This window comes from Echinococcus granulosus (genome assembly GCF_000524195.1).
Source record: "Echinococcus granulosus chromosome Unknown EG_S00167, whole genome shotgun sequence".
Taxonomy (NCBI): Eukaryota; Metazoa; Platyhelminthes; class Cestoda; order Cyclophyllidea; family Taeniidae; genus Echinococcus; species Echinococcus granulosus.
This window is the reverse complement of record NW_020170547.1, coordinates 11666-24650: the sequence shown is the minus strand read 5'-3', so window position 1 is coordinate 24650 and position 12985 is coordinate 11666. Positions and strand designations below refer to the sequence as shown.

Genomic DNA, 12985 nt, shown 5'->3' with positions numbered 1-12985 from the left:
GTGAAATAGAGTACTTAGCAGAGGGAGTGGAAGGCGGTGCCGCAGTGGCGGAATGGTTTGTTGACATTTCTTGGTAAGATTACGTCGTAAAAGACAACGCAGTATTTGACAAGTCTGCCTTTTCGTCGGAGGTCGACGGGCCTTTCCCTGTCGCGACTTTCCTCCAACTTGCAATTCTGCGGAGCTCCGAGTCGTTCGTTGAGTTACTTCAATCCACACTAGTGCGGGACAAAGAGAAAAAGTGCTGCCGTTTAGAAGATTGATTTTCCCGCAACAAATCGACAACCGTAAGAAGTTGCACAGCCTGATAGTCTAAATCGACAGTCAACGAAGGCGCCTTGCAGTCGCAATCAAAGCAGACAGCTCCTTTTCATCACATTGTACAGCCCACCTAGGTCTTCCTCTTCATTGGTAACAGGTTTGCCTGCTCCTCGAATTTTAGTCAGAACGTCACACCAGAAACATGACCTGTGTGTCACGACGAACCTTAAATAAATGCTAGTTGACCGGATTGTGAACAGAGAAGTAGCGAATACATGTAGTGGGGATGCCGAGCCTCCACCTCCACCTTCGAAGACCAATGGCATAGCACCAAGCGGAATGTTTGCACATTGTCGTAATGTGACAAAGTCCAAAGTTTACTTGAGTACTCAGTGCTGGTCGCACATTCCTCCGTCTACACTGTGGTGAGCTACCACCTCTATTGCATTAGATCGCCGCTTTGATATTCACCATTTAATGTAGATTCATGAGAGCACCTTCACACTGTCAAATGGCAAGTTGACATTCTGACGTCCAACGTGCGGGCATTATGCTGAGGCTGAAAATCAACGTGGTGCAATAGTTCCATCAATTTCGTTTGGTTGATGGTGCAATGAGTCTTTTCTTCAATGAACAGCCTCCAAGACGCTTTTTTTTACCATTTCAGTCCCAAAATGCCCGACCAAGACGACCCTGATGGTCCAACCAAATCGCAAACCGCCTTCTTAGTATGGATGACTGGACTTGTTCTTTCAATAGCCGTCTCACTCACCTTTTGTCCTCATGATTGGCAAAGCCCGTAAGCTCACGTCTCAACCCGAACCATCAAAGACTGAAAAGCTACAAGAATGAGTGAATTCTCCTTCCTTTACAGTATCTGCGCAACAAGTCGATTCATATTCACGCTGTTTTTGGTGCCCATTCTAATCGCACTAACGGTCATCCAACTCCTTCTTTACATTCAATGAGACGTAAGTCGAAAGAAGCCAGGGGAGTTTGCACCCGTTATCCTTATCAAGCATGGCATAAAAGTTAACTGGTTGACACCTTGAATAAGGTTCGATTGTATGAATTCCATGTGCTTTACAGATAGACCGTACCCACCCTTCCTAGAAAAAAATTAACCAATCGAAAACTCCATCAACTGTAAAATCACCCAACTCCCAAATAAGACAGCCAGATGAAGATTACTCGATAATAATGGGCGAAATTCATTTAAAACAAACCCCAAAATAATAACTACGTACCTCTTTATAAAGGGTAAACCTAAAGAGCATGTTTCTGGATTTAAGTGCCATCAGGTTTTGTTTTACAGACGGGGACCGAATCCAGTGTCGCAATGATGAGATAAAACGCACGCCACCACCGGGAATGCGACACGTAAGCGAGCTGAGCCTCAAACTATTAGCAAGGTGCATATATTACCAGTGAGATATCAAATCTTTAAATAAATACGTGCACCGCCAAACAAACGTGGCATTTACAAGTCTAAACCATGGCGATTCCTGTCCATGGCCTGACGTCGAGCCTCAGCACGCTTGGAAGCCCGCAAGGCGGCGGCATCGGTACGCTGCTGACCAGCAACCGCCATTGCGATGATGCTGGGATGCCGACGCGGGTCAATGCGGGAAACGGGGAGGGAACGTTTGCGACGAACTTCATCGTATGCCTTACGACGGTGAAACGCACTTTCACCTCTCGCCGCTGCTACCAACGACGTTGGTGGGATCAAATTAGGAAGAGCTGTAAGATGTGAAGGAAAGCGAGGGGAAGGGGAGATGTAGGGTGCATTTAAAATGGGAAGAAATCCTGCACTTACTAGAGGCTCGTTTCTTCACTATGCGGGGTGGCGCTATCGGAGAAGAGGATGATGTTGGTGCCAGGGTGAGAAGTAGTTTTTCTAGAAAGAACGCAATCTACATGTTAATGAAGGGAAAAGGTGATGGAGATGAAGTTGGAGACATATTAGGGCATCTTTGCTGGAAATAACTGCTATCAGGCTTGTTGAAATGTGCTATCGGTAATGATATTAAGGAAATTTAGAAATCAGAAGGGCAAAAATAAGGAGACCGAAGCTCAAGTCTAGCAAAAGCAGCGGTCAAATTAGCGTCAGTTGGAAACAAAGAAACACAAGACAATTAAATTGAGTCATCACAAGGAATACGCAACTAGCAAATAACGACAATATTTCCTAGGCTAAAAACTCAGTTCCGGTAACTTTTAGGAAACTAGTAACGCTGAAAATTAACTAGAGGGGAATAGAAGGACTATAGAAAATGGAATAGTTGATAAAGTACATTTCACTTACGAAAGGGTTCTCGTCTTTCCCTGATTGGTGTTGCGCTTGTGCAAGATGACGATGAATCAGGCTCTGCTAGGGAGGGCTGCTCCAAATTAACGTCTGGAAGGAATCAGTGACAAAAATCAACTAAACAGGACAAGCATGAAGGATCCCTCAGAGTACAATGACAACGGCCTTATATGTCAATTCTTGATTATTTACAGAGCGGAATTATTTGCAGAATCCCAAAGACTAGCACAAGAAAACTTCCCGAATTTCGCCACGAATCTAAAGACCTTACTTGCCTAAACTGGACTCCAGTAATCGCAGTGTAGCTCATAAAAAACACACAGGAATCAGTGAATCTTGCAAGAAACGTCTCAAGTCGGGCAAGTTAGACCAATGGACGCGCCCGGCACACGACCATTTCAACTACCTAGCACGATTTTAGATGGTTAGGTTATGGACAACGTGGACGCAACCCTTAAAGATGAGCTGTAATTCAGCCACCACCTTATATTTACAGGAAAACTAGGTAATCTAGACACGAAGAACCAACAAGAAGTGATAGAGGAAAAAGAGATGATAGACTGGACTAAGCTGCATATTTACCTACCAAAATGAATAGGCGTTCGTGTTCGACCGTTAGCATCGAGAAGGAGTGAAGCAGAGTACTTTCTATTGAATTTGGAATCTGGAAGTAAATTACAGATTGGGTGATTTAAAATACCAAAAAGGAAATAAAAAATTATTCGGACAAAGGACAGCCGCACCACTTTCTAAACACGGGTTACTAAAAACAAATGAAGGGGTTTTATTTGGGAGGCAGCAACTATACTGAAACCACCGTGAGAATGAACTTGAACGCTACTAGCTGCTTTGAGCAAACCACAATACCTTTGCGGTCAATCACGGGGGTAAGGGATGGGAAGGTCGCATCTTGAAGCTACAAATAGAGTACGGTTTGTGATTAAAATGACATTCATACCTCAAATGTGAGATTGCAACTAGAAGAATTCTCCGCCAGATAACTTTCATCTGACATTTCGGTGCTCATTCTCACACGGTGGCAAAGGTACAACCATAGAATATTGCATAAAACGAAGCAGGCAAAACGACCGGCAACGATACAGAACACACTAAAATAAAAGAGCGAAGTTGAAGTGAACAGCAGACTTTCGGGACGATATTCAATGACAAGTTTGAGGGTCTCAAAAACTACTATTTACAGAGGTACTCTAGCGCGTTCTTCATCTCTTCCTCTCTAGCCTTCAAACCCCTCAAAAAACAGGTTGAACCGATAGTGAAGTGTATATTAATCAGAGCTAACGGGAATCTGCACAGCTGTGAGGCAGCATAGATAACAAACACCTCCCCACCTTGGGAAATATTGGCGGCCCTCCTATCACGAGATTCAGGCCGCTCGCCCCTTCACGACTGAGTATGCGCTCAAACAACAGGGGGAGGCAAAAATGGAACTACTATCTTTTTAAAAATTTAAGCTAAAGTCTTAGCCTAAAATATATCTTTGTAATTATAAATAATAATTATTTGTGTTTTTTTGCATTGTTTTTCAGCTGTGTTATTCGTCAGAGTGAATGCAGTAGCTAACTTAATAATAGTATTTCTTTACTATAGATATTTTCGATTTTTGGCTTTTTATGAGTAACTGGGATTTCTTAGTGCAGCGCAAATATGGCCTTGAATTATTTACCTAATATTTGTTTATCGGTGGGCTATTTATAGCATAGATTGCATAATTTTTGCTGTATAATTCTTGAGTGCATAATGTTAATGATAATTCTGTACAGTTTTTGGATATTTTGTTTTGTTTCGCTCTGCATTGCTTGACCTAAAACATCTACGCTAATCGTTTGTTATGGTGTCACATGTCACTTGGTGTTAGTGGGCTACTTTGTCATGGGAGAATGTAATGCCAGCTGCGACTCAGACAATCACTCGTCGCTTCCACCTCGTTCGACTAAAAAAAGAGGCTTTGGTAATTCACTGAAGAAGCTCCTGGCTAGCGCTCTACGTTGTCAAGTTGAATGGTATACGACTCCGGACCTTTATCGCACGAGTCGTGATATGTTTCCTGAAAAGGAGGACGTGGATAGGGGTGGCGAGAATGCTCCTCAAAAGGCCCTTAAAAATACTCCTTGTAATGGGGCCGCGGAGTCGCCTGAAATTTCCTCTCACAAAAGACCTGCGCAGTCAGATTTAAGTCCAAAATTAAGTACTCCATCGGGCTTAGAAAATCTTGGAAACACGGTGAGTATTCTGCTTAAATGCAACGCTTCTTCCTCGCGTGATACCATTTGTATAATAATTGGCATGGCTACGTATTTTATCCCCCTTTCAACTTTTAGTGTTACCTCAACGCCATTTTGCAGTGTTTAAGGTCTACAGAACTCGTACGTGACTATTGTGACAACACTGATAATGTCCTCTGCAAACAACTTGGGTCTAACTGTGACCTGTTCCGAAGTAGGTCACTTTTCTGTTCGCTTAATAATCATAACTCCGTTACCATCACACGACTTTTCTGTTGTTTTTAATGCATCGCACTTTCCGTGTTAGCTTTTGCCGGTTTGATAAGGAAAATGGAGTCGGTTACCAATGGTAGCATTGGGTCAAACACGATACTGAAGTTCAAAAACGCTTTTACGAGGTTCGTCCCCTGCTACGGCGGAAATCTGTGAGTGGTTACTTACCGACGCGTACTTTTCTTTATGCTGCCATTGTAATATCCATCTTAACAATAAAGAGACTATGACAGAATTCGGGGGTTGTTATAAAATGAAGGAAGCTAATCTAGCTTGCTTGTACAATGCATTTTTGTACTGTTTATGCTAACTTATTAAATTAAATGAGGTGTGGTCAGTCGAAAACCGCCAATTGTTCTCATTCATCCAGGCAACAGGACGCCTTAGAATTCTTTACTTACTTGCTGGACGGACTACATGAGGAGATAAAGGAGCGTCCACAAACTCCTGTCCTTGATGAATCCACTCTTCCAAGGCCGGTCTCGACTGCAGTATCACCATCGCCGTCCATTGTACCAACCAAATGTATGCGACGCTGCAAGCTGCGGATGGGTGGACTTAAACACAGCGAGAGCAGTGGCAAACTGACTGCGGCCAGTGAAGGGGATGTAGAAATAGGTTTTGACAGCGGTGATTTGGACTGGGCCAAGCCCTCGATCCGAAAGTGGTTGAGGGCACGTCGACCAAAGGTACGCGCAGTATCAATCCGTCGTAATGAGAGCATCCTCCTTGATGACATCTGTCAGCCTGGTCTGTAAGTCAGAAAGTTTTGGCCTGGTTTCCGAAATATAAGCGCCTTCAATTTCGACAATCGGTTCGTTATCTTTTTGAGACATTTATCTTCCAAAGAAGGTAATAGTGAATGATGTGATGCTGGCATTGCACCCCCTTATGCATTCCTGCATCAAATTAGTTGCATATTTGAATAAAATTTTGAGTACTAAATTTGTTTTTAAAAAAACCTGGTTATTTGAACAAGTGGACAAAGGTGTAGTTTTGAGCTTGGTTTCAGGTCAAATATCAAAAGTTGGGCAGCAAACAACTTTTGAATAGCCTAGTTCGTTTGTCCTCTGTATGAGCTTGGAATTTCAATCACTCTTCCCTTTGCTGAAGACAAAGTCATTTAAAATTTTCCTTAGCTAGAAATAATGCAGGGACAAGTGTTATTTTGCCTTTGTAGGTAAGGTCAAGGTTTCCTCTAATATCTCTTTCTCTACTCTGCTCTCTTAGGGGCTCCGCTGAAACAACTGCCACAGAAAAGAGCTTTCTAAAAGGTAAGCTTCGCCGAAGGTTGATCCAAGAACCCATTCGTTTTTGTTTCGAGTAATGTTGGCCCACCTACCTGCCTACCCTCCTTGCCCCACAGACACCTTTGTGGGTCATCTCCAAACTCAGGTACGATGTCTCCAGTGCAATAACGTCACCACACGCGATGAGCTCTTCTGGAATCTGGCACTATGTGTTCCCGAGGTAGGAATTTACTAGTGAAGCGATAGGTATCTCACTTCTTCACTAGCCATCATTGCAGTAGTCGAGTGTACCGAAGCAGATCTCGTAGGGGTGAGCCTGTGTCGATGAGTAGGCTCCAAATTTTGATCCATTTCTATGTCACTTTTTCATTCGTGCATTCTGTCAGTTGAACTGCTTTGGAGAGGCTTGATTAGGGACCTTCATTCATTCCCTATCACAGTCATTCTAGTAAGAATTTCCTCTCCCTTGAACGCCGTCTTACACAGTCCTCGTGGTTACCCCTTCGGGCATCACATAACAATCGAATGTGATTCGCGAACATCATCGTATTTCCCCTTGTCAGATAGTATAGAATACATAGCGCTTCATTGTATTAGCGCGTCACTGAAGGGATGTGCTACTTCAGGTATCTTCGGATAAGGAGAGCAAAGATAAGGCACAACATCGGATATCCTCCTCTTCATCAGCAGTCGACATGAGCGTGAGCCTCGACGACTGCTTATGCGCCTTTACAAAGGCAGAAGTCCTCGATGACCTAGATAAACTCGTGAGTTTGCAACGCTTCTCTTATTTTACCTCTACATTTGTGCATTTTGACACTGTCAAAATTAGTGATCTTGCTCTAACTCGCGAATTAGGGTTATATCGCGATGTCGGTGACCCGCGAGAGAGCCATAGGCACATCTGTCTCATGTAGCTGTACCTAACCCATCGTGTTGAACTTGCTTTCTAGTTCTGCACTAAGTGCAAAACTCTCACCAGAACGCAGTTGCAAGTGATGATATCCCGGTTACCGAAAATCCTCGTTCTACGTATCCTTTGCCCTATTAGAGTGTTCTCATCAATTCATGCACGCACTTTGAAATTTTGTGTTATACTACTTGACATTTGGACGCGCAGGTGCCAATTCGAGACCACCGAGGCCCCTTGCGTCGATCCACTATAGTGCTATTAGGTTTATAAACATTTTAATCGACCGAAAGTATCTCATCCCTGGTGCAAAACTTGTAACTGTCTACTCACAGTTTTACGTTGGAAGGAAGTGAGGATATGTGATTTATGACGCTTTATTGTTGTATTTCGAAGCACTTTCGCACGCTTTTTTAAGTAAATTAAAGGCTCCTTAACTCACTCATAATTGCACAAATGCAGAATTCCAACGTTTCGAGTCTACCTGTTGCAAAACCAAGAAGCAGCATCTCATCAATTTCCATTTCGAACAGGATATGGCTCCTTACTACGTTAATGGTGAGTTTATGAATAATTGAATCTCTCTCTCAATCGACACGATTTCCTGTTTGTGTCCTGTTTCCTTTTTGCTACTTTTCTCCCGCGTATTAGTTGACAAGGCGACGCGGGAATTTTGGCAAGTATGCAATCACGCTCATCAGTGGGTATACTACACGTCACCGTTGTCATCACTCATTGGTCGGGTAGTTGGCTTTTCTTCTACAAGTAAAGGCCAAAGGGGGTGTGTTGGTGTGGCTGGTTCTCCCATTTGTTTGTTAGAACAAGCTAACGTGTGCGTGCGTGCGTGCGTTCGAAATATTGGCATCATGCCAATCACAACTGAGCTTTTGGTTACTGCTTTCATGTCCCTTCCCATCTCTTCACTTTTCCGTGATCTCTGTAAGCTTCGTCACCTCTTTTTCCTGTGCGATGAAGCTTCCAAGTTATCGCCTTTCGTTGTAAATGAGAAAATAATTATAAGTGAGTAAGTCGCCTGCGCAACACAGCCTCGAGTCCGATGCTAATACATTTATTCTGGACACTGGCGCCATTGAATGGCTAATGTGGAAAAAGTAACGTTGACTACGCTCTTTGAAGACAAAATGTCGCTCTTTGCTGCCTTCACCAGGATATTCCATGACGGGAAAAACTCGGTCATTATCGTTAAGCACTGATTTCCTGGTTCAGTGTGGGTGAAATTTGACGTCAAAATCAAGTGCATCCAGTAATGTGGCATGCACCTACTTAACTACGTCGTGTTTCATCAAGTTTTCTTGTTGTCACTTGGATGGCGCTGGACTTTTTCCAGTTCCGTGCGTTGCCTTAGCGCCCACCTTTTGGACTGCTTGCACTTCTGTATCCACCAGACGTGTGGGCGTGCGTATGACAGCAATGTGACTCATCGGCTGAATTGTCATGCGTTCGTGACACGGCGGCTGTACCTCCCTCCACATCTCTAGCGCCGTGACATTTACCCTCCCAACAGTTTAGTTTAAAGCGGGTCTTCCATTATGCACGTTATCTGATTCTCGTTAACGTTTGCAATTCAGTGTCTCCGGTCGTCATAGGTCCGCGATATATCAGCGTATGACGTTTGAAATGTCTACTTTCACAACAGATCACATCTTGTATTGTTCTTTTCTTATAGGTTCTACAGAGAAGCACGTAGCTGCAGTGCCAGAAAGGGCATCAACGCTACCCAAGTGTACTAACTCTTCAGCCAGTCAACAGCCAGTGGACTCTGCTGCTGTAAATGATGTCACTTCCAATTCCTCAACCACGCCATCTACATCGAAGGCGGACGTCACGTCTGCTTCGGGCTCGACGAACTATCGTCTCTATGCAGTAGTCTACCATCAGGGTGGGACAGAGCACGGACACTACACCGCTCGGTGTCATCTGCCCTCTCCTGATCCGAGCACCATACCACACTCCTGGTTCCTTTTTGATGATGAAAAGTACTTTAAGGAGAATTGTCTTATGCTAATTTTTAGTTAATTTGATTAAATTAAAAGTAGGTAATGAATTAGGTAAATGAGAATGAATCGCTACAGCAAAATAGGAGCTTCTCTTTCACTTGAAACAATTAAATGCGGACCATTCGATAGAGGCTGACGTAGTGACCGTTTTGATTTTGCTAGCTTCACATTAAATGTCAGTCGATTGTCGCCTTGATTAGTAACATTGAAAGTTATTTGCTTGGACCAATCAGAGTTGCTTGAATTGATACTGACCGAGTCCGAGCTCACTTTGCTGCTTTGGCGGACGAAGACAACAAATATTCGTGAGAACTGAGAAGGACCATTTGATTGTCAAGGTGTGGCACACTTTTCGCGGATTTTATTTGCATACCTCACAATAATTCACTTGGTAACTCATCCTGCTACTCTATGGCGCGTATTTCGTTATTCCGTGTTTGTTAATTTCGCCTCAATTGATACATTTATCTGTTCCCTGTACTTTTTTGGCATTTCAAATGCCATTTTTCATTTCGCCCCCTCGTGTGTGTGTTGCTAATGATGACGATCAAAGGGAGGTTCATGAAACCCACAAAGAGTACAGGTGTTGCAAATATTTACTCCTTACATGTTCATGCACCATGTCTTTGCATGGGTACATGAGACCTCGGCAACACACACGCAGGTACATACGCGATCATTCGGAGCTCTCGGTGTATTCATCTTTCGATCAAAATGATTGATTGATCTGGGCTTCCTTAGTCTACCTTCTCACCCATCACCTTGGGTTAGGCTTGGTTCTTTCATGTAGCTTAGTCCCCTGCTAGGGACTGGAACCATCATTCATTTCCCCAATTAGGCCGTGACAATTCACCGAACCACGGATTCATTTATTCTCCCCTCCCATTCATCCAACCTCATTTCTTCTCCTTGAAACAGGAAACATCCATTAGTTTGTCTTCGGACCGAATGAAAGGCTTTCTTCTTGACCGTCTTTGTTTCATCCAAGGTCCTCCATGTGGCTAGTTTGTGTTGGAAAAGTTAAGTTTTACTGTAAACTGGTTCATTGGGCATTCATTGGCCAACAACACCTTCGTTTTGTTGCTTTGATCTGTCTTCTTGTCGTGTCATGCTTTCAGAGGAGGGTATAACTCGAAATGATTTGCTACGTGTTTCTATCCACCTGTGTCTCAACTCACCTTTCATGTCAATTCGTCAATTACTTCTACTTCCTTTCAGCGTCTCACACGTCCCTAATTCCAAAGATGTTATTCAGTCGACGGCTTATATCCTCTTCTACGAAAGAATTGACGAAAAGGTCGACGGTGCTGCCCCCTCGAAGGTAATATCGGCTTCAAACTCTGGTTTTAAGCTTCTCTGTTTCACTGGCAATAGGGCTGGAAGGTTTTTAGGCTCACTTTGTGAATTTCCTGGGACGCCTGTTCTGAAAAAAAGCTATACTAATGAATTGCTTTTCCCTCTTAATTTTATGCATTCTTTAAAAAGTGCTACTTAAAGAGACCATTTGCATTGCTAAAGATCGCTGTTAAGCGTAAGGAATGTTCACATCTCGCTGGAATGTTTGACAGCGCTCTATGCTCAAGTTTCGGCTATGTTAGTGCCGACTAGCTTATTTTTTTGGAAAACCAAGGACGAGGCTGTCAACTTTCTTGTGTTGGTGACAGCACAGAGGTGGGCCCTGAGGGACTGACACCACTAGGTCTGTCTGAACCCTGGCTTATATAAACAGCACATCAGGATAGTGAAATTTTACGACATGCACAAACTCTTTAATTTATTCATAACCATGGATCCTGCACACACATACACACTAAAAAGGAGTTGAATGCATTTAAGTCTATGTAAACTGGCACTTTTTTTCTCTCCAACTTAACCATCAACGACAGTATAGGCCTTTGCCTCCTGTTTATGCGAGATTTGCGTATCTCATCGGACACTCTTTTGTCAGGGCCTTTACCAAATGGAGGCACTTGAAGGTGAAATAATTGTGTTGCTCTGAATTATGTAGCGTGTCTTCTAGAGGGCGTATTTTCCCCTCTTCATTGTAGCCGATGCAAGACGCGGTGTCATTAGCCTCAGAGACAGCTCCGGTGAAAGTGACCATTAATGATGATGAAGATGCAATCTAGGTACCAGGAGGAATTGTAGATTGATTGTATATTTTTGTACCTTTATTAGGATCCTTGACTTGATACCCTGTGCGTGTGCTCGTTTACGCACACGCCTCTGTGATTCTTCTTTCATTTTCCCATTTTTATTAACAAATAAACCCCCATTACATTGTCTTCGAGGTTCTCTTTGTGGCCTTAGGGATGTTTCAATAAGTTAAAGCAAGAAAGGTAAGTGTTTGATTCCTTTGGTTGTCTCGAACGGTCTTGAAAGTACGTGGTTTTGGCAACCAACGTCCTTGGACATGCCATTTACGACTAGTCCATTCCCAGGTGAGGCCGTGTGGGTATGGCCGCCAAATTTCATTGACTTTGGATACATCGAAGCAATTTTAGGCTCTTCCTGCTATTCACATTGGCACCCATTCACGCATCACCCGGTTTCCATCTTGGTCTACATCCACCTAGATTCGCCATCATTTTGGAGTCCAATTGAATTATCTGAAATTCTTTTAACGGTTTCTGCCCCTCTGTGTGATCTCGGCTGCATAATCGAAATGCATTTTTCATTCAAGTGCAATCAGATGCCGACTGATTAACAGTTGCCGGGGGCCAAATCATAAAGGTCAGCAAGCTATCATTTTTCTCCTACAAGACTGGGTGTGCTGCCTTCAAACCATTGAAAGGTAAAATATGGATCCATGTTTTTATCGGTGTGATAAGTTGTTGAAGTAAGACAGGCGAAAGATCAAGTAAGAAGCAAGCCAACTACTTTGTGGGAAGGTAGGCGGACGGGTTTCCAGGACATTTTTTTCACAGTTGACTGCATGTGCTACTTTCGGATTTATCGCTGCCTAAAGCACAAAAGGAATGGGTTTTTATACCAGTAAACTGCGTGTCTCATGCCATTTAATGTACGAGTCTTATTTGGGGTTGCCAAATGGTACGCCAAGTGTGTGCATGGCCCTTAAGATGTGTGCTCAGAGACGGGGTGATGATGTCACTTGTAGGTGGCGCGATAGGTGAGCTTGAAGGACACGATCCACAGTAAACTGACAAATTAAGCTTTGATGGCTTGACAAGAGGGTGTCTTCCGGGTGGTGAATATCCATAGTCATTCGCAGGATTTGTTTCAGCGTCGAGGAATAGAAGATTTTTGCACACAGAGCTTACCCATGGCAAAAGCCAACCCATTGACTGTTACGATGGTGCGATTTGCCGTGAAGGTCATTTGACAACCTTGACAAGCACCAAAGGTAATGCCTTATACAAACCACCAATCTGAGTCAATGTATTATCCCCCACTTTTCGTAGACGAGTAAAACTGAATTGGAGGTCGTCAGATTATCTGCCACTCAAGTCACAAAACAGAATCTGGCAAGTGTCTTCCAGACCGAGATTCTCACTGCCGGAATAAATGCAATGGAGTTATTCATTGGAGAATAAGTAACTCGATTCATCACAAATAAGGTGAATTTGATGGATCACCCCTTGTCCCTCCTAATTCTGCCAATCCTGATTTAGCATAGCTTCTTTGACACTTGAGGGTTCCCTAGATTTCATGGGCTGTAAGGGGGAATTAAATTAGGGTTACGTAAGTACTTTAGCATT

At 43.4% G+C, this 12985-nt stretch overlaps 2 protein-coding genes across 2 annotated transcripts; one reads left to right on the top strand and one right to left on the bottom strand. All coding sequences in view use genetic code 11, as the record gives it.

Moving 5' to 3' along the window:
• Nucleotides 1-1193: 1193 nt before the first annotated feature.
• On the bottom strand, nucleotides 1194-4386 carry EGR_09783 (hypothetical protein; the record flags this gene model as incomplete). Its single annotated transcript, XM_024499032.1, has 9 exons — nucleotides 1194-1308; nucleotides 1746-2004; nucleotides 2081-2161; nucleotides 2570-2662; nucleotides 3159-3236; nucleotides 3440-3488; nucleotides 3531-3681; nucleotides 3914-3979; nucleotides 4352-4386. 9 exons carry the CDS (start codon nucleotides 4384-4386, stop codon nucleotides 1194-1196), a joined length of 927 nt encoding a protein of 308 aa, XP_024346542.1.
• A 76-nt stretch (nucleotides 4387-4462) lies between these two features.
• Nucleotides 4463-11395, top strand: EGR_09782 (Ubiquitin hydrolase; the record flags this gene model as incomplete). Its single annotated transcript, XM_024499031.1, has 12 exons — nucleotides 4463-4813; nucleotides 4912-5029; nucleotides 5123-5240; nucleotides 5459-5842; nucleotides 6319-6362; nucleotides 6455-6558; nucleotides 6965-7105; nucleotides 7782-7806; nucleotides 8068-8187; nucleotides 8936-9245; nucleotides 10485-10587; nucleotides 11315-11395. The coding sequence occupies 12 exons, from the start codon at nucleotides 4463-4465 to the stop codon at nucleotides 11393-11395; spliced, it is 1899 nt and encodes a 632-aa protein (XP_024346541.1).
• Between the last annotated feature and the right edge of the window lie 1590 nt (nucleotides 11396-12985).